The sequence below is a fragment of the Aureobasidium namibiae genome (assembly GCF_000721765.1).
Source record: "Aureobasidium namibiae CBS 147.97 unplaced genomic scaffold scaffold_13, whole genome shotgun sequence".
Lineage (NCBI taxonomy): Eukaryota > Fungi > Ascomycota > Dothideomycetes > Dothideales > Saccotheciaceae > Aureobasidium > Aureobasidium namibiae.
In genome coordinates this window covers 791,525-816,163 of record NW_013581196.1, presented here as the reverse complement: position 1 = coordinate 816,163, position 24,639 = coordinate 791,525, and the positions used below count along the sequence as shown (strand labels likewise).

General features: G+C 51.8%; 10 protein-coding genes across 10 annotated transcripts; 6 read left to right on the top strand and 4 right to left on the bottom strand.

The window, feature by feature from the left end:
* Positions 1 to 785: 785 nt before the first annotated feature.
* Positions 786 to 2,626, top strand: M436DRAFT_65652 (putative transporter; the record flags this gene model as incomplete). Its single annotated transcript, XM_013570160.1, has 4 exons — positions 786 to 899; positions 951 to 1,729; positions 1,787 to 2,109; positions 2,163 to 2,626. The coding sequence occupies 4 exons, from the start codon at positions 786 to 788 to the stop codon at positions 2,624 to 2,626; spliced, it is 1,680 nt and encodes a 559-aa protein (XP_013425614.1).
* A 416-nt stretch (positions 2,627 to 3,042) lies between these two features.
* M436DRAFT_50958 (uncharacterized protein) lies at positions 3,043 to 4,156 on the top strand (the record flags this gene model as incomplete). The annotated part of the gene is made up of 3 exons (XM_013569979.1): positions 3,043 to 3,624; positions 3,682 to 3,860; positions 3,937 to 4,156. 3 exons carry the CDS (start codon positions 3,043 to 3,045, stop codon positions 4,154 to 4,156), a joined length of 981 nt encoding a protein of 326 aa, XP_013425433.1.
* Positions 4,157 to 4,369: 213 nt separating this feature from the next.
* Positions 4,370 to 5,260, bottom strand: M436DRAFT_65650 (DnaJ-domain-containing protein; the record flags this gene model as incomplete). Its single annotated transcript, XM_013570159.1, has 4 exons — positions 4,370 to 4,637; positions 4,694 to 5,074; positions 5,125 to 5,203; positions 5,254 to 5,260. The coding sequence occupies 4 exons, from the start codon at positions 5,258 to 5,260 to the stop codon at positions 4,370 to 4,372; spliced, it is 735 nt and encodes a 244-aa protein (XP_013425613.1).
* Positions 5,261 to 7,446: 2,186 nt separating this feature from the next.
* On the top strand, positions 7,447 to 8,497 carry M436DRAFT_14186 (uncharacterized protein; the record flags this gene model as incomplete). Its single annotated transcript, XM_013569931.1, has 3 exons — positions 7,447 to 7,533; positions 7,585 to 7,664; positions 7,717 to 8,497. Coding segments are annotated over 3 exons (948 nt in total), but the record flags the coding sequence as incomplete, so codon positions are not given.
* A 2,005-nt stretch (positions 8,498 to 10,502) lies between these two features.
* M436DRAFT_50934 (Adaptor protein complex AP-3 delta subunit) lies at positions 10,503 to 13,592 on the bottom strand (the record flags this gene model as incomplete). The annotated part of the gene is made up of 1 exon (XM_013569975.1): positions 10,503 to 13,592. A coding segment is annotated over one exon (3,090 nt), but the record flags the coding sequence as incomplete, so codon positions are not given.
* A 390-nt stretch (positions 13,593 to 13,982) lies between these two features.
* On the top strand, positions 13,983 to 14,836 carry M436DRAFT_65647 (uncharacterized protein; the record flags this gene model as incomplete). Its single annotated transcript, XM_013570158.1, has 2 exons — positions 13,983 to 14,098; positions 14,164 to 14,836. The coding sequence occupies 2 exons, from the start codon at positions 13,983 to 13,985 to the stop codon at positions 14,834 to 14,836; spliced, it is 789 nt and encodes a 262-aa protein (XP_013425612.1).
* A 487-nt stretch (positions 14,837 to 15,323) lies between these two features.
* M436DRAFT_83800 (uncharacterized protein) lies at positions 15,324 to 15,803 on the bottom strand (the record flags this gene model as incomplete). The annotated part of the gene is made up of 2 exons (XM_013570273.1): positions 15,324 to 15,578; positions 15,639 to 15,803. 2 exons carry the CDS (start codon positions 15,801 to 15,803, stop codon positions 15,324 to 15,326), a joined length of 420 nt encoding a protein of 139 aa, XP_013425727.1.
* Positions 15,804 to 17,320: 1,517 nt separating this feature from the next.
* Positions 17,321 to 18,916, bottom strand: M436DRAFT_74581 (P-loop containing nucleoside triphosphate hydrolase protein; the record flags this gene model as incomplete). The annotated part of the gene is made up of 4 exons (XM_013570272.1): positions 17,321 to 17,705; positions 17,849 to 18,028; positions 18,077 to 18,180; positions 18,233 to 18,916. 4 exons carry the CDS (start codon positions 18,914 to 18,916, stop codon positions 17,321 to 17,323), a joined length of 1,353 nt encoding a protein of 450 aa, XP_013425726.1.
* An 813-nt stretch (positions 18,917 to 19,729) lies between these two features.
* M436DRAFT_51164 (3-oxoacyl-reductase) lies at positions 19,730 to 20,695 on the top strand (the record flags this gene model as incomplete). The annotated part of the gene is made up of 3 exons (XM_013570015.1): positions 19,730 to 20,024; positions 20,174 to 20,341; positions 20,400 to 20,695. 3 exons carry the CDS (start codon positions 19,730 to 19,732, stop codon positions 20,693 to 20,695), a joined length of 759 nt encoding a protein of 252 aa, XP_013425469.1.
* A 2,021-nt stretch (positions 20,696 to 22,716) lies between these two features.
* M436DRAFT_51301 (uncharacterized protein) lies at positions 22,717 to 23,598 on the top strand (the record flags this gene model as incomplete). Its single annotated transcript, XM_013570043.1, has 3 exons — positions 22,717 to 23,010; positions 23,065 to 23,217; positions 23,272 to 23,598. The coding sequence occupies 3 exons, from the start codon at positions 22,717 to 22,719 to the stop codon at positions 23,596 to 23,598; spliced, it is 774 nt and encodes a 257-aa protein (XP_013425497.1).
* Between the last annotated feature and the right edge of the window lie 1,041 nt (positions 23,599 to 24,639).

The window sequence follows — 24,639 nt, the reverse complement described above, 5'->3', positions numbered from 1 at the left end:
GTGCTCGCCGTTGACGCATGGCTGGTGAGCTTATTTTATTCCTCGTGAGCTTGCCCTCAACTTCGTCTCTTGGAAGAAGCTTGAGCAGTATCGTTATACATTGGTTGTAGCAGCTTGCTATATCGGTCACTGTTCGTCCGTGTATTCGCGTCTTGTCGTCTTGAACAGCACGACGACTGTCTAGGCAATCTAGGACTTTGCGAATGATCCATTGATGCTCTTGCCGTCATCGCAATCATCTCCAGCAAAGGCCCGATTTGACCGGGCTCGTGCAAAAGTGCGGGGAGGCACCAACTCCAACTTCGTCTCCAGATCGACAGCCTTAGCTCCAATCCTATGGACGGAGAGGGTTCTGCAAGCACTATGCGTGGGACAGAGGAACAGCCATACTCAAGGTCAAGTCTGCTTGTTTTCTCGATGGACCACGACACTGACCGCCCACTACTTAGCAGTGTACGGCATCCTTGATGTGCTCAATAGTTTCTGTAAGGTCATCCCAATGATTCGCACGATTCGCACGTTTCGACAACCTCTATATAGGTAGTTACGTGCGACTAAAACAGCCACACGCGACGTCATCTTCGGAAAGAGCGTCCCTGTCTGTGCCCCAGACTCCATGCACGCGACCTATTGTACGAAAGGATCGTAAATCATCTGGCCTGTAAGATCGGTCAAGATGCTGGGGGTCTTGTATATAAACATCTGACTTTTCCCCTCATTGACTTGTATCTCCGCTGTCTTCCTCTCCACCTTTTCTCTCCACACTCCGTTTACTTGACAGCAACATGTCTGAGAAGACAATGGCAAAACCGAAATACTTCGGTATGACCGGAACATGGTTGACAGTATGGGTTACTGTTGCCTGTGCCACAGACATGACTCTCTTTGGTTACGATCAGGTGTGTAGAAGAGCCACGCAGCCAGTGAGATATATCTGACTCGTCCAATAGGGTGTTTTCGGTGGAGTGGTGGTCACGCAAGACTACATCCAACAGCTGAACCTTGCCGACAACAACAGTCTTCTGTCAACCATTACCGCCATCTACGACATAGGATGTTTCTTTGGAGCCATTGCGGCAGTCATGATCGGTGATCCCCTTGGACGCAAGAACTCGGTCCTGCTGGGAACTACGATCATGTCCATAGGAGCACTTCTACAATGCACAGCTTTTGGTGTCCCTCAAATGATTGTCGGGCGCGTAGTTGCTGGCATCGGCAACGGTATCAACACGTCCACGGCACCGGTCTGGCAAGGAGAAACTTCAAAGGCGTCGTGGCGTGGTAAGCTGGTCATCATCGAGATGATCATGAACATCGCTGGATTCAGTCTCAGCAACTGGGTGACGTACGGGTTCTCCTACCTCGACGGAGGTGCTGCTTGGCGTATACCACTAGCCCTACAATTCCTGTTTATCTTCATCCTCTACGGAACCGTCCCATGGCTGCCTGAGTCTCCTCGCTGGCTCATCAGCAAGGGTCGCGTGGAAGAGGCCAATCACATCCTTGCAGCGCTCGAGTCGACCACTCATGACGATCCACAAATCATTGCTGCAAGCAACGAGATTCAGTATGCTGTCGATTACGAGCGTCAGAACTCGCCGTCTTGGAGCGAACTTCTCAGAGGCAAGACTGGCAAAGAAGGAGGTACTTGTACGATGCGACGTCTTTTTCTTGGGATGGGGGCCCAAGCGATGCAACAGCTCGGTGGAATCAATGTCACTTCTTACTAGTAGGTTCTTCTCCTATTCATTTCACGAGCTGGCGCTAATTTGTGTCCGACCACTAGTCTACCTACTGTTTTGATCCAATCTGTCGGCTTGACCGAGAAACTTGCCCGTCTGCTCGCAGCTTGCAACTCTGTCTCCTATCTCCTGTTTTCTTTTATCTCGATTCCCAACATTGAGAAGTGGGGTCGCCGCAATATGATGCTCTACGCCTCGCTAGGCCAAGGGTGCTGCTACCTACTGATCACGATCCTCTTACGTTTCAACGAGATGGATGGCTATGCTCACAAGAACGAAGTCGCCTCTGCCTCAATTGCCTTCTTCTTCCTGTACTACGTCTTCTTCGGTATCGGCTGGCAGGGTGTGCCATGGCTCTACCCAACTGGTAAGTGTACCCATAGATTTCGATGTGATGTTTGACCGACTGATCCATCTCAGAAATCAACTCTCTATCAATGCGTACCAAGGGTGCCGCTCTGGGTACTGCGACGAACTGGATCATGAATTTCATGGTTGTTGAGATTACTCCCATCGGCATCAACAGCATCCACTGGAAGTTCTACATCATCTGGACAGTTTTTAACTTCAGTTTCATCCCGATTGTATACTGCCTCTATCCAGAAACCAGTTCTCGAACGCTAGAAGACATGGACCGCTTCTTCCGCGAGAACCACGATCCTCTTGTGTTCCGCCACAAGGAAGCCATCAGCACCGAGCGTCCTCTGGCATACATTGAGGCTGAGCGTGACGAGGTCAGGCGTACTTCTTCTGTCCATGCCGGTATGGCAATGGGAGCAGCTGGCAACAAGAGCAATGCTACAGAGTACAACGAGAAGAAGGATGGCAGAGGCCCTATGCTCAGCACAGACGGTAGCCATGAGGAGTTTAAGGAGGATGTCTAGATCGATATCATGGCCTGTTTTGGCTTTCACGGGCCTCTTTACCTATCAAAGGTCAATTTGAAACTTAGACTCAGACGCAAAGGCTTTAGGATATCTTAAATTCTACTCGTTAATATATGATATTTAATTTCTATACTGGAGCCTGTGCATCTGCTGTCCGAGTCCATTAGCCATCACATAACAAGCAGCTTCCTTGTCTCATTTGAGTATTTCAAGACACATAGTCAGATAAGTTATATGCTGTTAGAGATTTAGCTATAAAGTAGGAAGTTCCAGCAAGATAGGAAGGCCGAACAGATAGGGACAGGGTCATGATTCGGGGATGCTTGGCGGACATGTCGGCAGCAAGCTGGAGAAGCTCCACCAAGTCAGGGCAGTCAGCTACCCGTACATCATAAAACAACCCACGCAACAAAATGACGGATCAATTACTAGCACCGCCAACACACCTCTCGCCGACCGAGTCCCTGCGATTGTCACAACTGGCGCCCCGATGGCTGCGTAGCCAAGCTCCCAGCAGTCTCCCCTACCCGCTCTCCCTCCTCACCACCTCGGAATCCGCCGAACAATGGCAAGCCAACGAGAACCTCATGATCGCTTGCCTGCGTACCGGCGACGACGAAACCGCTTCCATCTGCCTGGACAAACTGTCTCAACGTTTCGGAGCCGACAACGAGCGCGTGCAAGCATTACGTGGACTGTACGAGGAAGCCCGAGCGCCGGACGAGAAAGCCCTGTTGGACGTGTTGAAGGGCTATGATGAGTTGCTGGCAGAGAAGCCGGCAAACGTGCCCGTCATGAAGAGAAAGGTTGCGCTGTTGAGGAGTTTGAGCAAGCTGCCCGAGGCGACAAAGACGTTGACTGAGTTGTTGGATAGCTCGCCCATTGACGCTGAGGCGTGGTCCGAGTTGGCAGAGCTGTACTTCTTGCAGAGCATGCATTCGCAGGCTGTCTTTTGCTTGGAGGAAGTCTTGCTCATCATGCCAAATGCTTGGAATGTATGTTTTGCTCTTCCGTACCCTTCCAATGGGTCTGCCTTGCTGACAGAATGATAGATTCACGCTCGTCTGGGTGAGATGCTCTTCGTGTCTGCCAACGCTGCCGAAGACGCTGGCGGTAAGCTCAAGCTGCTCGCGGACGCCCAACGCAGCTTCTGCCGCAGCATTGAGCTATGCGACGACTACCTCCGTGGCTACTATGGCCTCAAACTCGTAAGCTCTCCGAGTTTCATCCTGTCATCCATCTTTTGGCTAATCGAGTGAAACACAGACATCACAACATCTCTTGGTAGCTCTGTCACAGTCGGGCAGCAAACCTCCGAAAGCACAGTCTTCAGACGCCACAGTCGGAGACCTACCACCTCCTTCGGTGGCTTCGGTCGAGAAGCTGCGCGAACTCTCAACCAGGAAGCTTTCCGAGATTGTGAGACGTAGCATGGGCGGTGAGCGAGGTTGGGATGGATACGACCAAGCCGAGCTCATCGCTGCCAGAGAACTCCTGGATAGAGACACTCAGTCGGTTCAACGATGAGCTAGTTTCTTCGACCTGTCAGAGTTCATGTAGAGTAAGCAAGCGAGATACCCACCCCAAGTACTATATGTAGGAAGAATGTACATCATGGAACAAAAGATTCATTTAATAGGGGTATTGCATGCATCGTGACACCATCCTCTCCAAGATCAACAGAAATCAAGACAAACCAAGCCGTATAACCAGTCGTAAGCTTCATGATATTACTGGCGTTCAGCTGATGGCGTGGGCGAACACCTTGCTCGCCAACTCGCTGAGCAGGCGCATCTTTGCTGGTTGGTCCAATTCTTGGTAGACTGAGTAAACACTCTTACCCCTATTGTCCCTGACAGCACCAAGTCTGTTGCCAGCCACGGTGCCGGCAATGGCACCTGGCACGTTGGCGATGATGAAGCCCATTGCACCTCCACTGACTGCGCCGATCATGGACCAGAACTTGCCTGTAGGTGAGTTGTTCTGGCCCTCGGCCATGCCTTGCTCCCTGAGTAAAGTCAGATACGGGACAGTGTGTATTTCCATGTGGAGAATGTAGCATACCTGAGCATCTCCTCGAAGACGTTGCCGAACTGTTCACTGCTAAACTTGTTTGCATCTTCTTCAGTCTTTGCCTGTCCTCCGAAGCCGAATGCGCTCCACGGGAAGCTGAAGCCGCCTCCTTGCTGGTTACCAGGCTCGGGTCGCGGAACCTCCTCTTCGGGATCTCCATAGCCACCTGGAGGTGTGTTTGAGCTGGATCCGAAACCGGAGCTAAATCCAGAGCCAAAGCCATGGTAGCGTCTTGTGGCATCGTAATCTCTTCGTCTTGTAGGGTCTGAGAGAGTGTAGTAGGCATCGTTGATCTGCTGGAACTTCCTGGTGCGGGCTGTACGTTCGGGCGAGTCGGCGGGCACACGGTCAGGGTGGTGCTTGAGCGCTTGCCTGTAGGTTCTCGTCAGATATGTTTCCTATCCAGATCGAAGGAGACGTACTTCTTGTAGGCGGTGCGGATTTGCTCCTGTGTTGCCTTGGAGTCGACCTCCAAAGCGGCGTAGTAATCTACCGGCGGTGCTGGACAGTTGTTAGCACACCATTTGATCGATAAGACCCAACTCTCATACCTGACATGACTGTAATGAGAGGTCGTGATATGTATTGCTAGGAAGAAATGTGTCCTGGTCGCAGGTGCTTTCTCCAGGTTCGTCGTGTTGAAAGGTCCCGAGCGCTACGTCACTGCGACGCACACGAATCAGGGATCGACTTTCCCTCCACGCGACGAGTTGACAGCCTCCAAACGATGAAACCTTCTCGAGTCTTCACTCTGGCCTCTGCGTACAGTCTAGACTTCCACCTTATCACATCTCCTAGGTCAAGCAGAACATATGCCAAGCCATCAAGAGCACCACGGCAGCTCCTGACCAACCTTCTCTCCGACCTCGTCCTTGTATCATGTACGCCTGCTGCAAGGCGCGCCATGGCTTTTATACCATCGAGCATTGACGTGTCATCCACTCTCTTGAATGCACTCTTGTAGATGCTTTTTCTATGGCAAGCCTCCCTGTGCTCGTACTATCATCTGCCTGCATGCACCAGCATCACCCACACGGCTGCCGCCTTGGACGCCGGAGATTGCGTCTCGTATACTTTCAGCCTTTTGTCTTCCGGCCAGACATTCGGGTAGGAATTTCCTGCGTGGAAGTTTTTGTATACAAGTGCTGCTTCCATACGCACGTAAGAGCCGCCATGTGTAGAGGCTAAGATTGCCATTTTTGACGCCTTAGGCCTGGAAGCTTCTACTAGACCACCGTCCAGATTGTCTCGGTTCATCAGGCATTATCAGCAGACCATTTGCTGTTCACATTGATCGTTGAGTATTGGACAATAAGGACAACACTATAGATGTACAGAGTAGATTGGATGATATGGAGCATATCGTATGCATCCCGAGAATGGGTCTTGACGCGTTAATGAGGACGGTCGCGCTACTGCAATGCCGGCATGGTAGTTCGTGGGAACTGAAGGCTGGTGAGATGGGTTCGTCTCGCAACGGCAGGCGGCCCCTGTGCAAGCCATAGCCGTAGTCAATCGCGCGCAGCTGCGTACCTAGGTCACAAATCGACCCAAAACCCCGACTGAGGCAACATGGTGGCTGTCATGGAGAAAGGTTGCGCCATTGTGCTGGGGCGTAGGCGTGAAGTAAGATTGTCTCAGATTGGACTGTGCCTGCAGGTTTCAGTCGGGCTGCATCAATCAGGTCAGCCACGGCGGACATCGCTTGCAAGACGGGAGATGGGAGGCACAGCGCTGTGAGCAGATGTACGCTCAGTGACTGATGGCAATGATCGAGAAGTGCAGTGGTGAAATTGGGCAGTGGATCCCTGGCCCTCGAGACTGGAGGTATGGCGCAACGGCCTGGAGGGATCCGATTCGTTCCCGGGCGGGCAAAAAGGTTTTCGGTACGCTCATTCGGTACAGACTAAGAGGCCCGAACCCAGCCTAGTGGCGGTTCTCTATCATCCAAAAGATGATGGCGGGCGATCCAGGTCCAAGGTCCAAGTTGATCAAGGCGTGGACGCGCTGCTTCACTGCTCCTTCCTTGTCTTTTTCTCCACTCTGCGTGAACAAGTGTCGCGATTGACCTCGTGCCTGCCCGTGAGCTGTTCGAACTCGGCCTTTGCTGCTCTCTCCCAGCGACCTGTAACCCATCTCGAGTCACTCGCTTCTCGTGCGCCCGCCGCCGAACATTCCTCTATACAAGGCTAGATTCATCTGTCGCATCCATTCACACACGCGGCCCACTCGACGACTCGCCCTTCTCGACGACTCTCCTGAGCAGCACGCATTCTGAAACGCACGGCCGCTGCAACGTGAGCGCTTTTCCCCCCGTTGGTGTAACGCGCGCGACTGCCATCCTGTCGATGCGCTCGTCTTGACGCAGACAAAAAGACAATTCTTCTCTACACTGCAGTCTTCACTGGAACAAGCCACATCTCACCCCTTTGTGTGCCATTCTGCGCATAGATCCCGCTCTGCACTCTTGTCTTGCTCGTGGCTGTAGCCTTCTTCACGCTCTAGTTCCCGCGCTTCCGATCTTCAATTGGTAGCCCGTCTTGCACCGCAGACGCTTCTCTTGGTCAATTCACCGTTTGGCTACCATGAGCATGGCTCAGACACAAAACCTCCCGCCCGTATATGGCGGTCACCCCGGATATCCCGGCCCCCCTCATCCTCAGTACGAGCACAATCGACAAGTGCCAATGCAAGCAAACGGACAGGCAATGCAGGCAGCGCCCGTCTCCCAGACTGCGAAGACGATATCAGTCGTTCGGGATGGCTTGCGATTCTCGTTGATTGTTGTGCAGCAGCCCGTCCGAGCGCGCATGTGTGGCTTTGGTGACAAGGTGAGAAGACACGCGTGCCACAGGATTTGACCCCATCTGAGACATTTGTAGGACCGCAGACCCATCACTCCCCCACCATGCGTGCGGCTCGTCGTTACCGACGAACAGACACAACAGGAGGTCCCTGCCGAGTGAGTGTCCTCAAACCCTGTCCAGAGCGAGCCCTATTCTTACGTGTTGCAGTCAACTAGACGCCAGCTTCTTCATCCTCCAGGTTGATCTGTGGGACGAACATGGTCAGGTTGAGAAGAACATCGTCAAAGCAGCCACAAACTCTCCTGCTACATCCATCTCGACCGCCACAACCACCTCATATCCTCCGCCGCCGGAGCGTCCGGCTCTCTATGCTCCCCAAGTGCCATATGCTGATCCTCGCACTGGTCAATTCGCTGGTTACGGCCCTGCACCCAACTACCCTCCTGGACCCTGGGGCTACCCACAACCACATATGCCAATGTACATGCAAGGTGCTCCTCCCCCTGCTGGCCACTATGCACAACCTCCCATGCCTCCCGGCTACGCACAGTATCCTGGTTCCCAGCCACAAATGTATTCTCCAGCCCAATACCAACCTCCCATGCCTCAGCAACAGCAAAGCAGCGGAATGTTTACCCGCAATCTCATCGGCAGCTTGACTGTGAATGCCAATCAGCTACGCGACCCTCACGGGAAGGAGGGACACTGGTTCGTCTTGCAAGACTTGTCTGTCCGTACCGAGGCCGTTTTCCGTCTCAAGATGAGCTTCTTCGATGTTGGTGCTGGAAGCGGTGACGGTGGCTCGAAGCTGTCCACTGGCAAACGCCCCGTCCTGGCTACCGTTTTCTCTGAGCCATTCCAGGTCTTCTCGGCCAAGAAATTCCCTGGTGTCATTGAGAGTACCGAGCTCAGCAAATGTTTTGCAGGCCAGGGTATCAAGATCCCCATAAGAAAGGATGGTGGTAAGCACGAGGGCAAGGACGAAGACGACGAGTAGGCTCCTTCGTCTCCGCCTGTGGAGCAATCACCTTCTCCCTTGTTGAACGAGGAAAGAAGAGGGTTGTCTACGCCGTTCATTGCAGTCGGGCTCAGCCTTGGAGTACGAGGGTTCGCGCGCTACTACTCTTGAACACGAGTCCGGCGGGCCGAGAATTTACACAGCATGAGGACTTTACATGATTGGTCGCATCTCTCGCCGACATACATCGGCTTGTATGGACAAGCAACCAACACAATACTACTACCGGCCTGCGAGCCCGTGCTGACAGTCTCATCGCATCTGTCAGCCCCGCCAGCGTGGTCACAGATTAGCCTACGACAGCGCCTCTAGCCACTTACTCCGAGTTTTACATACCCAGTCCACGAATCGCTGCGCAGTTCGATTCTGCAGAAACGGGTTTCGCGACATAAAGCTTGCCAGACCAGGGTAGTCATTCGCGAAGGCTCTTTCCAGGAAACACGACGCAGACAAACTTTTCGATACTCTAAGAGATTCGGGTTCTAGATTTTAGGTGTCATGCTCTTGATGCTTCGGCCTCCTAGTCCCATCATTTTCCACTTCTTTCGGCTTTCTCTTCTTCTTGTCTTTTCTACTTTTTACTTCTTCTTTTGGCAAAGATCAATTTGCCTTGACTCTGTTGTACCGCAAGCGAAATGATCTTTTTGCAAGAAAGCAGTACATGGGTCGAGACGATACACATGAGCTATATACCCCTTGAATCACAATGAGAAATAATTTTAATCCCGTTTGTCCTTCCTTTGCTCGTACATGTGAGCGACTCGTGAGTACAGACTTTGTGTAAGCCTACTATCTACGAAAAGAATCTTGCATGTCATCAAGGTCTTACATCCCGTGTGCTCATACCCGTGAAGTGTGGCTGTACGAAGCATGATCTTGTTTAGATCGAGCTGACAACCACAGAGACACTCGATGTCAAAGTGCTCGAAGAGGTAGCAGAGCTTAGAACCCGTGATCTCTTGGAAACGGTCTTGTCGGTATCCAAGTCACAGTAGAACCCGCCACAACTCCAATCTACCATATGCAAGTTTCGAGTTGATACCGCAACACAACGTGAGCAGACCTGGTGTTTCCAGCCACTCTGCCACAAGAGAAAGTTTCCCCATTTCGATCAACCGACCCGCTTTTACACAAAAGCACCTCGAGATAAGTCAAGCGTTGAAAGACAGCAATTTCCATGCAAGCAAAAAAGATAGCAGAGGGAAGGTTGTTGCTTCAACGGTACATCTTCGAGTCTCGCCAGCCCCGTAGGGTTACGGGAGTAAAGAGTGTCGCGTGGTGGACTGTCGCCGATGGGGAACGCTATGCATCTTGTGGAGGGCATGGAGGGTTCGACGAGGGTTTGAGGCAGCATTGTATGGGTATGTTGTGGAGCTGATTTCTTTGGTTTCCATCTCTTGTGATACACATGTTGAACGGACCGTCAATGAAGGGAGAGAGCAGGTATTTTTGCCATCGACATCTTGTCGAGTTGCAACTCATATCGCAGTACGCATGATGAGGAGTCTTCGGTGCGGACGCAAGATGAAGGTAATCATGGAAAAGTTAGCTTGGGCGCATCATACTTGGGACTCGCTTTGGTTCTACAGCAGGTAATCTCGCTGACAGTCTGTTCGCGGGTTGCACGATGGCAAAGAGCCCTTGATGCTATCGATCAACTCGATGATAGATCTGCGCTAGGAAATCGAATCGCGAGTTTTTGAAGATGGATGTTGTCAAGTGATGAAGCGGAAGGGAAGAAGGGAAGAAGGTAATAAATGCATGACTGGCTGTCTAGTGAAAGATCAATGGTTTATACTGTGGTTTCCCGAAAGAAGGATGGTCAGATTGGATTCCATGAATGGTTTGTTGAGAACGAGACTATCAGGAAGAGGCAACCTTCTAGAATTTGGCAGGAGTGATGCACGGTAAATAGAATTGGAGATTGCGGGAAGTCACGGTTCGTATTCTGGAACATGGAAAGGAAAGAGCCAGCTCAAGCAGCTGGCGCACCCGCTTGCTCGCCAAAGTCGATCTGCCTCTTCTTCTTCCGCTTTGTCTTGACCGTAGCTGCCTCGACCTCTGCACCAGAATTCTGTGTTGCAGCCTCCACATCTTCCTCCTTGGCCTTCTTCTTTTTCTTCTTCTTGACCACCGTAGTATCTGGTGCATCATCGCCCAATGTCTTTTCCGACTCCAACGGCCGCTCCTCTTCGGTCTTTGTTTTCGTCTTCTTCTTTTTGCGCTTGACTACAGTGCCTTCTTCGGGTATATGACTCGCTTCTACTCTCTCTTGCGCTCGCTGCATTTCCAAGCGAGCGCGTTCGACTTCCTTGATTGCCTTTGCCATCTCTTCTTCCTCTTGCTGGCGGCGTTCAAAGTCTAGTTGTGTTTCGCGAGCAGACACATCTTCTGACAGCGAAAGAGACGAGAGACCACTGCTGTCAACATGCAATAGAGACTTTTTAGGCCTGCTAAGGAGAGATGGCTTGGTGGGTGCCGCTATAGAACTGGGTGTGTCGTCGCCTATAGTCTCGTCTTGTGCAATCTCGACACGTTTGTTGCGTGACTTTTTAGATGCTTTAGTCTTGCGAAGACGATCTGCTTCGGCCGCAGTGTTGCTGCTGTCTAGTTGTAGGTCCATAACAGGGATGGCGTCGATATCCAAATCTTCGCCATTACTACTCTTGAGAATATTGTGCAACGGTGTCGAAGTTCCGGATCCGCGCTCAGAATCAATGTAGAATGGATCGTCACGATAACGTTCGCGTCTCTCGGCCTTCTTCTTGGCAATATCTTTCGGATCGATATTTCGGTCTTCGGACTGATAAGATCCTGAACTCTGCACTTCTTTTGGCTCCAGGTAATCGGCGGCTGCTGTGGGCTGAACCGCCAATGCCGAAGGCTTCTCAAAGTAGAACTTGGAAACATTGTCTTCGTCAGGATATGACATGTCGTCGTAGTCCGCTTGGGACAAAAGTATTTGCAGATTGTCATTGATCGGAGTGTCGAGATCCAATCCTTCGGTAAGTGGTACTCTGGTGAGAGCACCAGGAGCAACAGGATTTAATTCCTGTCCCATGAAAAGTGAGGGTATAGCCTGGGTAAGCAACAACGGAGCATCAACGAATCCGTCGTCTTCGCCCTCGACGGCATGTGCCTGGATTGCTTCGGAAGTGACACGCATCAATTCCAGATATTCAACAGCTCGTTCTTGCACTTCGAGATTAGGATGTTGCACAAGCGGTTCCAAGAAGTGGATAATCCTAGCCATTAGCAGATCAGATTGCGACTTTCGAGAGGCAGTCCATGATCGTTCTTGGTTCGAAGTCAGACGAGCGAAGACTTTAGGTATAGCCTGAACGTAAATGGCAAGGATATCGGCAGGGAGTTGAGCGCTCGAAGAATGAAGTAGCGAACTCAAGACAGATTGCGGATCGGGAAGCAGATCAGGGTACTCGCCGACCATCCAAGCTACAGAAGCAAGCACAGCCTGGGCTCCGTTACCGGAAGCAGGGAACATTTCTCTTCTTCGCTCGACGATGATGAGCGATTGAGCTGCAGCCACCACTTCAGGTCGCACGCTCTTCACGCGAACAGCAACGTTCTGAAGTTCGAAGCCGATGGTCTGCGCGACATCCCTCGTTGATTTTGAAGAAACGTCCGAAGTCTGAATGCCTACGGTTGGACAGTGGCCAACAAGGTCGACCAAAATGCCAACGTACCACTCAAAATCGGTAATGTTGGAATATGTGTCTCGTGAGCACATGTCGAGTATCTTTTCGATGACACTTCGGCGGTAGTCTTCGGGGAGCGGAGGAACTTCTGAGGAGCGGGCCTCTCGCCTCCGCAAAGATTCGGTTGCCTCTTCCTCGTCCGAATCTCCTGAAGGAATCACACCAGCATGCATACCTCTGTCGTTAGTCGGATCGTCGACGGCAGAGGCAGGAGTGGCTTCTCTAAGCTGTCGAAGAAGGCGTTCGACGATAGGCATGAGGTTGCTAGAGTCAACCATTCCAGAGACCAAATCCAGAGCTCTTGTGCGGATTGAGATGTCAGGGTCATCGATACACTCGACAACAACATCAGAATGCAGTGCGACGAGTTGAGGATGTGAAGCAACGATCTTGTTGAAGGCGAGCAGCGCGACGTATTTCAGGTTAGGATCGCCCTCGACGACAAGCATACCACGGAGCTTGCTGACACAAAGACGAGCGATCTCATCACCTTCGACGGTTCCTTCAGCGCCGTCCAGGATACCGCCCTGAATGATACCATTGATACACTCATAGAGTAGACTCATGGCTGGGGTTGTCTTGATCAAAGTGGTCAGGGGAGGGAGCAGCTTCTTGATCAACCTGGGCTCCAGGGGAACAAGAGTGGCGAAGAGCTTGATGATCTTGATAGCCATCCAGTTGTTAGAGCCCTGTACCAGCAATTCAAACAGACGAGGGGCCAGGGGCAGAAAATCATGCGGCCTTCTCCAGCCTAGCTCGCACACGACGTTGATGATGGCGGCAGTAACGCTCGAGTCCTCGTTCTCATCGAGCAGACGCTCTTTTATCTTTGGCCATGCTGGGCGAAGAGTCTCGGGATAGACCAGGGCCAGACGATATAGGGTGACGATAGTCTTCTTGCGGATTGCGGGCGAGGAGTGGGTGAGGCGGGGTAGAAGGTCGGTCAGGAGCGAGTTTGCCATGGAAGAGTTGACGACATGAGGGATGGTGACGAGCGGAAGGCCGAGGGTAGGCAGTTGGGGCGAGTTCAGGTCCTTCTTAAGCAGGTTCTCGGCCAGCATCAAGACCTCGGTGTCTGGACGGAAGGTCTGGACAGCAGCGAGATAGCCGACGCGTTTCTGCAGGTACTTCTGGCTCGACATGACTTCGAGGACGTTGAACGAGGCCCAGGACATGTCGTGGCCGAACATTTCGAGGTAGACGAGCTTGAGCAGAGCGGTGGCCTTGTTGTCCATGTCGGGACTGCGAACCTCGCGACGGCATTCCTTCAGGCTGTTCTGGATGTATTCTTTCTCATTGCCCTTGTGGTTCCGCATGCCCCGGATGAGGGCGTAGAGATCTTTTTCGAACCTGGTCGTAGTAAGCGGCCGTAACTAGGCCCATGGTCGCATGGTGCCAAAGCCTACATGATTGCGCTGCGGGCCTGCAAGGCGTCACGCGAGGTTGAGTGCGGTCGCTGAGATGGGTGTATGGTCCTATATCGATACCGGCATTATATGTGCAGCATAGCGAGTGCGAGTCCAGCGAGTATCGGAGGAAAGAAGCGGCCTTGTGTTTGCTGATCAACACCAGCTCGTCCACTTTGGAGAGTCTCGATCAAGAAGCAGCGAGCGTCATCGCGCATAGTCGGCCGCCAGAATTGTGCGCGCTTGTGCAAACCTCCGCTCCACAACTTGTGCAGCGCCATCAAGATTGAGCATTCCGACCATCAACTCTCTTTTGCTCTCATACCATCCACCATGTCGGTCGAATCGCTGCGCTCCTTAGAGCAGGTGCGCCAGCGTCTGAACACCCTTGCCAACACTATTGGCAAGCTGCTGCACGATCTAGACACCAACGACCCACTACCATCGTGGTATGCGACAAGCCCATCCTCGTGCCCATCCAACTGCTCACTAATGCCCAAGCCCTTGAACACAGGCCTTCACTGCAAAACTCTGCCAATCTGCTCTATCACAACCTCGACTCACTTCACAAGGTCCTCGCCGGTGCTCAGCCACTCCTCGCAAACACCCACGTCTACCCTCTGCCCTCGTACCCAGGCCGCACCCAGGAAGACCTACTCACTCAACTGTTGCGCAAAAAGCTACAACCACAGACTGAAGACTGGATCGCCAATGGAGAGCGACACGCTGCAAACAATGCCATCCATCCGAACCACACTAATGGCTCCTCTGCGGCTCCCACTGCTTCCGAACCGCAACCCATGAGCACAACCCAGATGACTGATCTCTGGGAATGGGCCGGTCAGGAAGGCAACCGTATCGGTAGCGAAATGGGCCGCGATGCCTTTGACGACGTCTTCACCCTCGAAGAACACGAACTAGGCATCGAGAACGTCGTTACTGGTCTGCGTCGCAAGCTGTGGGATAGCGACGACGAGGACGAGGACGAGGACGACGAGCAAGGCGAGGCACAAGCCAAAACAAAAGACGACAAACACCTCGATATGGACGTGGATATGGTAGACACCATCCCCGAGCCTGTCAAAGCACTACAACGACACAACGTCGACCCATCAAAGCCGCCAATGACCATCGAACACATATTGAGATTCGCCCTGACAGCCAGAGAGCCCCCGAACGCCGTGTAATCATCCCTCTATCCTGCACCTCAGCTCTCATATATGTCAAGCCCGAACTTCCCCTTCTGACAAGGAAGCAAGAGCTCGTCACAAGATTCGGCATCATAAAGACACGATAGTGGGAGGCTATGGGCGAGATCCTAGATATTGAGCCAAATCAAGCTTGAATTCAATTGCGTCAAATGATGCTGCCAAAAAAACGTGACTGGACTGCAAAACCCCACCTCTTCTCCTCTGTGTCGGCTTGGCCATCGTATTCCAAATTGCTATTCAGGAACCCGTCGCACAACAAAGGTTTGACTCGCATGTAGTTCATGTCCCTTCCCGTCTTGCCTGTTCCTATCTTTCTGTGTCCTCCGTCTCTCTCCATCTTCACACCTCATGCCCATCCGCTGACAAATGAGTGTTTCCGTCTACATTGCTTCCCGTTGAAAAAACAAGACATGCGCAAAACAAACGACGTCCAATCAAGAAGGTGCAAGACTGACTGCAATAATCAAAACGCGTGATCAGGGGTGACGTTTGCTTGTGCGCAGGGCATGACTTGAATCGTCTCATCTTTGTGCGATAGCCGGACCTCTTTGGTGAGGCTCAACTTGATAGCTTGGATCTCATGGATCTTCTTGTCGGGTTTCGAGCCGAGGGCATGTGCGACACAATTGCAGTCCGATGTCGGTCGGTGGTGATTCGTTGCCCAGCAAATGTGGGAAGCGCGGGAAGTGTCCATGACGATAACCAGAATCTCTTGTTGCTGTTGTTCTCAGTAAGGTTGGCTTTGAACGCTGAGGATGTCTCATCGCCATTTGTTGACATAATGAGCATCGCGAGAGGACGGCTCAGAGGGTCCGTATCTGACACCAGAGCCGTGGTTATGAACTATGACCTTGGGGCTAGATATGATCGGTTTGCCGCCGGACGAGTTGGACGAAAGGGTCTTGCCGCCCGAAGACTTGGAAGAGGTGTTGTTCGAGGGCATGATGGCGGGTGTCGGAGATGGTTCGTTTAATGTAGTTGTACTGTTGCTTGGTTGGAGTGTTGCTGTCTGTGATGTTGGCTGCTAACTGGTAGGCAGATGGTAGATGGTAGATGGCAGAGGGAACAAAAGGTCAAACTCTTGCGGCCCTGACAAGGTCTTTATACCTTTGAGGAAGGGAGAGGAACAGAGGGAACAACCAAGAGGTCAGTGGCTATGCGGCCAAGGTACTCCTACCCTCTCGACGAGGTGTGCCACGATAGTGAAAAGGAACAAGTTGACGCGAGCAAACCTCGGCCGCCGCGTTGCGACCGCACCATGGTGAGGAACTTCGGGGGGCCCGAACTAACAGGCAACGACATCGTGACCTTGCTCGGCCACTGACCTACCAGAACACAGCCCCAAAGACCGAAGAGTCATACTCTCGCGGTGACAGACCGAGGACAGCAAGGCCGAAAGACCAATGGCATGATTCTAGAGGCAGCTGTCGAGGACTAGAGCGTTGAAGACTCGAATGTTGACCGCGTTACACAATCTAAGGGGGTACCTGCAGTACTCCAGGCACAACTCGGTTGTTAGGATAGGTATGATGCAAGGAACGAGCAGCTCAATGTGAGAGAGAGAGCTGATGTTTAGGCTGCCGCCAACCCTCATCCTTAGGCTAGTGGCTGCCTGGGGTACTTCCGACAGCGTACACTCTCCGCAGAATGCAACGGCGAGATGGCAGCATCGTCATCAGAACAGCACTTCGGTGATGTAGGAAGTTTCGACAGAGGCGGTGCTACGTTCAGAGGGCGGCGCAGTGGAGGTGAAGCTGCCAAAGATGGAGTCATATCGCGTTGGTGGCCCGTGCACCGAGCACGCGGCCAACACGAAACCCAATCTGCCCTGTTTCAGACAACCTTCTCTGACAGAGGAATTCATCAAGAATAGAACACGGGTGGTTGAGTCTTTCCACTCGGAACTTGAGCACGCGTTACACCGAAGAGCCATGTGTGTCTGCGTGTAGACCAATCTCCCATCTCGTGCCTGCCGGTGCCGCCGTCACAAACACATTGCCAGCAACTGCGTCATGCCTTCACATGTGAGTGGACGCGAGTCCATTTCGCAAGTAGGTACCTACATGAGGCCGTCATCGCTGTTCGGTATGTCACATGGTCATGGTTCTTGGCCGTTGGCAAGGGTATAGACACTTCCGATTTGCACTGCGCAAGCAATCAACAACGATAGACAAGATTAGACATGACGGCTCATGTGTCTAGAAAACTTCGTCCTTCGCGTCACCCAGGTGTAGCACTCCCAAAAAGCCCCTCCGTTTCTCCTCGAGCTTCCTTCGCACATCTCCATCGACTCGAACTTATTTCTTCGCTTGTTCTCCCACTCGCCATCTCTGCACTCACGGCAGGACAATGCAATGTTGCACGAGACATGTCAAATAAGCTGTTTCATTGATGAGGATGGAAGCTCCACTATCTGGCTAGCGACTGTCATACAAACGGTTCACTTTGGAACCGTCGGCATCAGATCCTCAGACCTTTCATTGCCTGTTCTGGATCCTGCTCAAGTTCGTCTCTGAGAATCTTGATCTGCTTCTTGAGCTGCTGCCACAAGGGAAGCTTGTCCAGGTCAGTGTCGTGGTGCCCTTCCTCCTTATCGTTGACTGCCAGAGCGAGTAGAGATGCTACAAAGGCCTCTTGCATGTATGCAAAGGAGAAACCATCCGTGATAGACGAGACTGCCTCACAGACTCTATCCGGGAACTCAACATCTTTGTTGTCCTTTAGTTTTGCCTGCCAAAACTGCGCATACTTTACGCGCTGCTCATGATTTGGGTTTGGGAATAGGTACTTGCGATCGAAACGACTTGGACGCTTGGAGATTCCAGGGTCCAGACGATCGAGATGGCTACAAGAGACAGTCAGCGAGATTCCGATAAGAGGTTTTTAACTTCTCAATGAGCCTATTCGATATATCGTGCTCGCGGCGTACAGGTTGGTGCCCGAGACTCCGCTAACCGAACCGACTCAATAAGCGTTTGTTGTACGTACTTTGTGGACCCAACCATGAAGATTCCGTCATTTGAACGCAAACCATCCACCTCGTTCAGGAAGTAACTGCGCGTTTGATCGGTAATGATGGAGTCCAGGTCCTCAAATATGAGGAAGCAGGGCGCATAACGTCGAGCTTGTCCAAAGATCAAGGAGAGTGAGTATTCCGGGCCACCGTAACTGCGAATTGTAAGCTTCAAGGCACGTTCGACAGAGAGGTGTGCCTACCTGACGAGCGATTTAACGTAGAGGGTAGGAACCGGGTCCTTGCGTTGGTAGAGCGTGTGCATCAGAGCCTTGATACTGATCGTTTTTCCATTGCCCGGAGGACCCTGACGTCGTGAGCTAAGTAGGAGCAAGTGCTTGGCTTGATTGAAAACCTACCCAAAAGATTGATCCTCTCTTCCAAGGTACCTTGAGCTTCTGGTATGTATCTTGGCCGTTGTAGAAGTTGTCAACAGTCCTGATCAGATCCTTCTTCATATCTTCGTCAAGGATGACGTCGCTCCATTCGGCTTGCTGAATACTATCCCACAACTCGTGGTTCTTCTGCCAGTAGCCTTGGTCAAAAACGAGGACCGCTCCATTGACATTGTTGGTGAAGCGTCCAGCCTCAAGAAGGAGCTTCTCGGTTGCGTGAATCGAGGACGACAAGATGTACTGATTTCGGACGATCGGATAAGAATTTTGGCCGTCACGACCCTCAGCGATGTAAACGACATACTCCTTGCCTTCCCAGTCGATCAGAAACTTGCCAAACTTGACACTATCAACTAGACGTCCGTCTTCTCCGGTAAGACGTCTGGCTGGCGGTACGAAGTCTCGAAGGTACAAACGATCGTTCTCCTTATCTATCGGAGCGACAGCAGCTTCCCCAGAAGCAGCGAAGGCCATGAGGTTGCAAGAGTTCACCGGTGTGACAGTCAGATGCAATTGAGGATACTCGCGGCGAATAGCTTCGATCAAGACGGCATTGGTGTCCACGCGCAGGCCAGAGGCATGTTCGAAGTACGCGTTCGACGTCTCATTGGCGAAGCTCGGGTTGGAAACAAAGTTCTCTCCCGTCATCTTGGAAAGATTGGTGATAGATGTAGTCAATTTCCGGAAGAGGGCTTGTTTTCGAGTCAGAACGCGATGCTGTCAACGCGAGACGTGTCAATCTAGTGAAGTGGTGCTTACAGCTCCGGAAGATGTCTTTGGGGTTGGAAAGTGAGAAGAGGGAAGGGAACAAGATAAACAAGATAGTGAAGTGTTGCCTAGCTTGCCAGGCGCGGGGTACTGAAGGATGGAGCTATCGAAGGATGCCGTCCAACGGAAGTGCAGAAGATCACCATTCCTGATTGTAGATCTCGAGATGCTTCTATTTTCGTCTTTTGTCCCAGGCACCAATGAGTATTGTGTTTACACTTCACAGACGAGCCTCCTGACTTGCGACCAAGCGTGGTGTGGATGTTTAGTGCTCCTGGCATTATCAGACCAGGGTGATCCGACTAGCATGATGACGATAGATGACGTCAACTGCGATTCCGTCCAGCTATGTCGGCAGACCGTCATGGCACACTTGAGGGTCGAATATGACTTTGAGACATATGAGCATCATTATTGTATGAAGACATGGCTATCCTCGTAGTTCTGGTAGAAGAAAATACTCATTGCGTGCTTGAATGTTGGAATGGCGTCGGCAACAACAAGGCAATGACACCGATTGCGGGGACTTCCACGCCTTTCTAGAGCACGCCTGATGCGTAATATGAGGTTCATGACTTTACGTCTCAAACCAAAACCCATACCCAGCTGTACCTCGTCTCGCCAGTCATACATATTGAAGCCGTGAAGGGAACAGCAACCAAATCAACTCGGAATCGCCCAGATACATCAACCATGTCGCCTGTCCTGTCGTTAGAAGGCAAGACTGCCATCGTTACTGGAGGTGCCGGAGGCCTAGGTCTCGCCATCACAGATCTCTTCCTGGAAGCTGGAGCAAACGTGGTCGCTGTCGATATCAATACAGATCTGGTTCTGAAGTTCGAAGCCTCTCACGACTCGTCAAAAGCATTTGCCGTCGAAGCAAATGTGACACTCGAGGATGACCTAAATGATGTATTCAAAGCGACAACCAAGCGATTTGGTCAAATCGATATCATCGTCAACAATGCAGGACTTACTGATCGCCTCGGTAAGTTTCTCGAGATCAAGTGATATCGCACGCGTTCCGTGGTTTCTCGGTGTCCATTGCCTCGAGGCGGCCAATACCAAGGACATATAGACTACGTGATCAAACTGAAGTCATTTTTTTGTGATCCAGCTGACTTTCTGTGTCTCCAGATCCGGTAGGCTCACTAGAGAAGGACCTCTGGGACCGTATCATTGCGGTCAACCTGACGGCCCCCATGATGGTCACCAAGCTTGGCGTGAATCACATGCTAGAGAAACAGATCAAAGGCTCGATCATCAACATCGGATCCGTGGCTGCTCTGCGCGGCTTTGCAGCTGGTAAATAGAATCTCCATGAACATTTAGTTGAACACCGTGCTGACACACTTTTCTACAGGCGCTGCTTATACCTCATCCAAGCATGGTCTTGTAGGCTTGACGAAAAACACAGCTGCGTTTTATACGGATAAGGGCATCCGGTGTAATGCTGTGCTCCCGTCAGGAATGGAGACCAACATCTCCAGTACTATCAAGAGTATAAACGACGAAGGTTACTCGACCATGATGAAGGGGCCTGTAACGATGGTCAATCCTGGGGAGGTTGCTCAGACTGTCTTGTTCCTGGCCTCAGATGCCTCGAGCACCGTGAGCGGATCTTGTATCGCTACAGACCTTGGGTATTCAGCATCTTGATCAGAGCGGCTAGAACGATCCAAAGATGCAATTGTTCGCAACGCATGAACCCAAGCGCGATGCGTGCAACATAGATCGGGCCGGTCTGGAGACTGAAACGTGCATTCCAATTTTGTACAGCGACGCGAGCCGTTCAGACTTTGTGATGATTGCGCATATAAGCATTCGATCCCTGAGAGATGCTGAACGACTTGGCACCGATGATCAACCCCAGTGGAAAGGAGAGTCATCAACAGTGCATTCTATGCTGTTCTCGTTCGACCACTTCGGTGATTTTCTGATTGGTTTCTTCTTACCCACAAGAAGGGTCTCATCCATCCGCGCTCGCTAGTCGAACCACAACCCTGAGAATAAATGTGAGTCGCGCAGGATAATCCATGTCGACCTCATACCGTACATATGCATAGGATGTTTCAGGATGGATCGAAGGAGCTGCAGGATTCTGGCCCGTGGAAGCGCGGAATTAATGTCCTTGCATGTGTACAGTAGTTATGACATGAACTTCCAGAAGACCATCACATAGGCTTGGGCGTCTGCGTTGGCGGCCCAGCACTGCAATACCAAGGCGTTGACCGGTAACGGCGGTCTGCCTATGATCGGGTTTGTCATCTACGGCAATTCGGATAGAACTGACGGGCGAGAACTCGTTGATCTTCCACCGTGCACACTGTCCACCAGACCTCCGTTCCGCCGGCCCATTTGTCGTATCATGTAACCGGACATTACCAAATTGGAATCGTCAGTGGGAACCGAGGGCTTGAGACAGAGTCCGGGGCTTGAGTTTTTGGAGAATTTGTAAGGCGTTTACAACAAATTCCAACTGAAGGCGTTCGTGCGGCTCACGTTTACCCTTTGCGCGACGGACTCGCGGCTATTGATCGACGGATAATCATAGAAGATCGGTCGAGCGACCGATTAGCCGAGAGCAGTCTCAGGAGGGGACTCGAGCTGCAGCAGTCTGCAAGACGGCGCGATGTTGTGAACAATCTTCTGGGTGACGGGCCTGAATAAACGAAGCTTCACTTTGATTGAGATGAAGCCTTTGCACGCACAGATGGCGTTGCTTGGCCTCGAGAGGTAAGCAGATTATCCACGTTTAGTGGCGTTTCGTTATTTGCTTCGCGACGCCTGAAAGTCAGACTCTCGACATCTGTCATCCATCTGGGAAGTAACGGCATAGGAGACAAGCTCTCGAGATGGCGCACTCAAGGAGTGGGCGTGAGGAGTCAAGGCATCACGCGCGGAAGTAGGGGATCTAGGGAGGCCACGGCAAAAGATCGTCGCCTGGGCTGACATCGTGTTGGCAACGGATCCCAGGATATATGCAAACGGTCTCGAGAGCCATCGTGTCGGTGTCCTCCAAGCGAATACTCGACACACAGAGACATGGCTCATGCAGGGTATGCAAGGACCTCATGGAGACGGCGGCACGTCGGACATGCTCAGATCCTCCGGACAACAGACAACGAGGCATAGCGCTCGGTGTGCTAGATCTATGTGATGCCCAGAAGATCCAAGGACAAGTCTTAGAGAGGCTTGACAGATGAGGGAATCGAACCACTCGATCACCAGGTTGACAAAGCAATAATTGTGGGTGGGCAACAAGATCAACAACGGCCCTGTCCTCACACAGTCAGCGGCACATCATGACCTTCCGCACGCTAACTCGAGCTAAACAAACTCCACGCGGAGTACCCCAGGTAAACAATCTCGTCATGAGCTAGCGGTACCGAATATATTATGTAGCTCCCCCCTTGCCGTTCGATTTTTTTCCACTCTCCGCATTATCACCCACGACTCCCCTCCTTCCAGCTCGATCCGCTTGTTGGAAGCAGTCACTTGTATCTCTTCCTGACATCCTTACAACCCAACTACCCTACAACATGTCTACTGCACAAGAGCAGAACGCCATCAACGCCGAAGGCTATGCTGGCATGGAGAAAGAGACCAATGGTCTGAATGGCCTCAATGGCCTGAATGGTGTCAACGGCTACGACCACGCACCTGCCAACCTTGGCCCCATGAAGCAGCGCAAGCCCTACGACTACGGCGGCAACCCTCTGGCACACATCAACACTGGCGAATCTGTTCGTCTTCCTGCTTTCGGTGGTGAATTCCAACCCGGTCTCTACAAGCCCATTGCCGACCGCAAGTTCGCCAACCCTGCACCTCTTGGTCTGAGCGCCTTCGCCCTCACCACCTTCGTCCTTTCTCTCATCAACCTTGGTACTCGCGGTATCGCTGAGCCTAACATCGTCGTTGGTGCCGCTTTCGCATACGGTGGTCTGGTCCAGCTTCTCGCTGGCATGTGGTATGTAGCCGAGACATGATGAGGCATATGCGACAGAAGCTAACCACTATACAGGGAGATGGCTGTCGGAAACACTTTCGGTGCCACTGCTCTTTCGTCTTACGGTGGTTTCTGGATTGGCACTGCTATCATCTTGACTCCTGGTGGCTTCGAAATCGCTAGCGCCTACGAGGGTACTTCATTCGACGACGTCTTTGGTTTCTATCTGATGGTGAGCAAAACCTACTCTTGAAACACTCAGCACACTCGACTGACTCCTAACCAGGGCTGGTTCATCTTTACCTTCATCCTGCTCATTTGCACGTTGCGCTCGACCGTTGCATTCTTCTTCCTCTTCTTCACCCTCGATCTTGCGTTCCTTATGCTCGGTATTTCTTACCTTCAGCACGGAAACGTCGCTTGCCTCAGAGCTGGTGGTGCTTTCGGTATGCTTGCTGCATTCGCTGCCTGGTACAACGCCTTGGCCGGTATTGCCGACACCAGCAATTCGTTCTTCATCATCCCTGTTGCTCACTTCCCCTGGTCCGACAAGGGTCGCGAGAGACGTGAGAAGGTTGACAACTCTGAGGCTCGTGCCGCAGAGTCTGTCTAAACGGCAATCTAACGAACAATGTTATGGATATCTTGGTCCTACGTCTACGCACGCATGGTGCCGTATGATTTTGGAACTAGGATGAATACTTTTCGTATGTTTTTGTTATTGCTTCGCAGGATACCCAAGCTTCACGAAGGATCGAGGTGAGGTCTCACTAGGAGGAGTTGACTCAGATCTTTTCAACATTTCAGCTACACCTCTTAATACTTGTTTCAAACAATTTGACAATCTACTTCAAATATGGTACATCCTTCTTCTTTCTGCCAGAGGTCTGGTGACTAGATCTACCAATAAAATACCGATGCGAACTACGTTGTATCAAGTACGTTCATGCAGGTCTGAATTGGCATTTTCAAAGTCACGCCACAGAACCTCCACACCGCAGCTGCCCGCGCAGAGAGTTTCCTTGGCCAGGTCTTGTATCTTTAGCTTGTCCTCTCATTCCTTCCCCATAGCTTCCATATTGCCAGAATTCATGGCCGGTTTAATGCTGGAATGCTGTTGCCCTGGCACCTCGAAACTCGGGAATTTCATTGATTCAGGAGCGGCCATCCGGATCAGCACAGAGCTCGCTAGCGCTGCCGATAATAATGAGAATCATGATAGCGAATTTACGAGCTTGTGAACTGCGACCTTCGAACAGGCTAAATGGTAGCAAGCCCTAAACCACCCCCCCCATCCTTCGACCTCCACAGCATTCGTGGTGGAACGTCTCTTGCTAATCGTGTCTCTCACCCGGCGGGGTTGCTAGAACGCTACACTATTCTTATCGCCCGTGGTGTTCTATACGGCGGGTAAACTGGATGGGAAGTCTCGTCTCTGTTTTGTGCCACACAACGTATTTATACAATGCACGAAGTATATCACTCGGGCAAGGCTCATCGGGTAACGCAGGGGATGAGTCGATCCAGACGTTGTTGAGCTGCAGCTTTTCGGCCTGACTTGCGAGAGTCGTTGCGATGAGCTCTCTTGCACCTAGCCGCCATGCTATCTGTGAAGCGACTAACTGTACTGTATCGATAAGGTTGCTAGGAAACA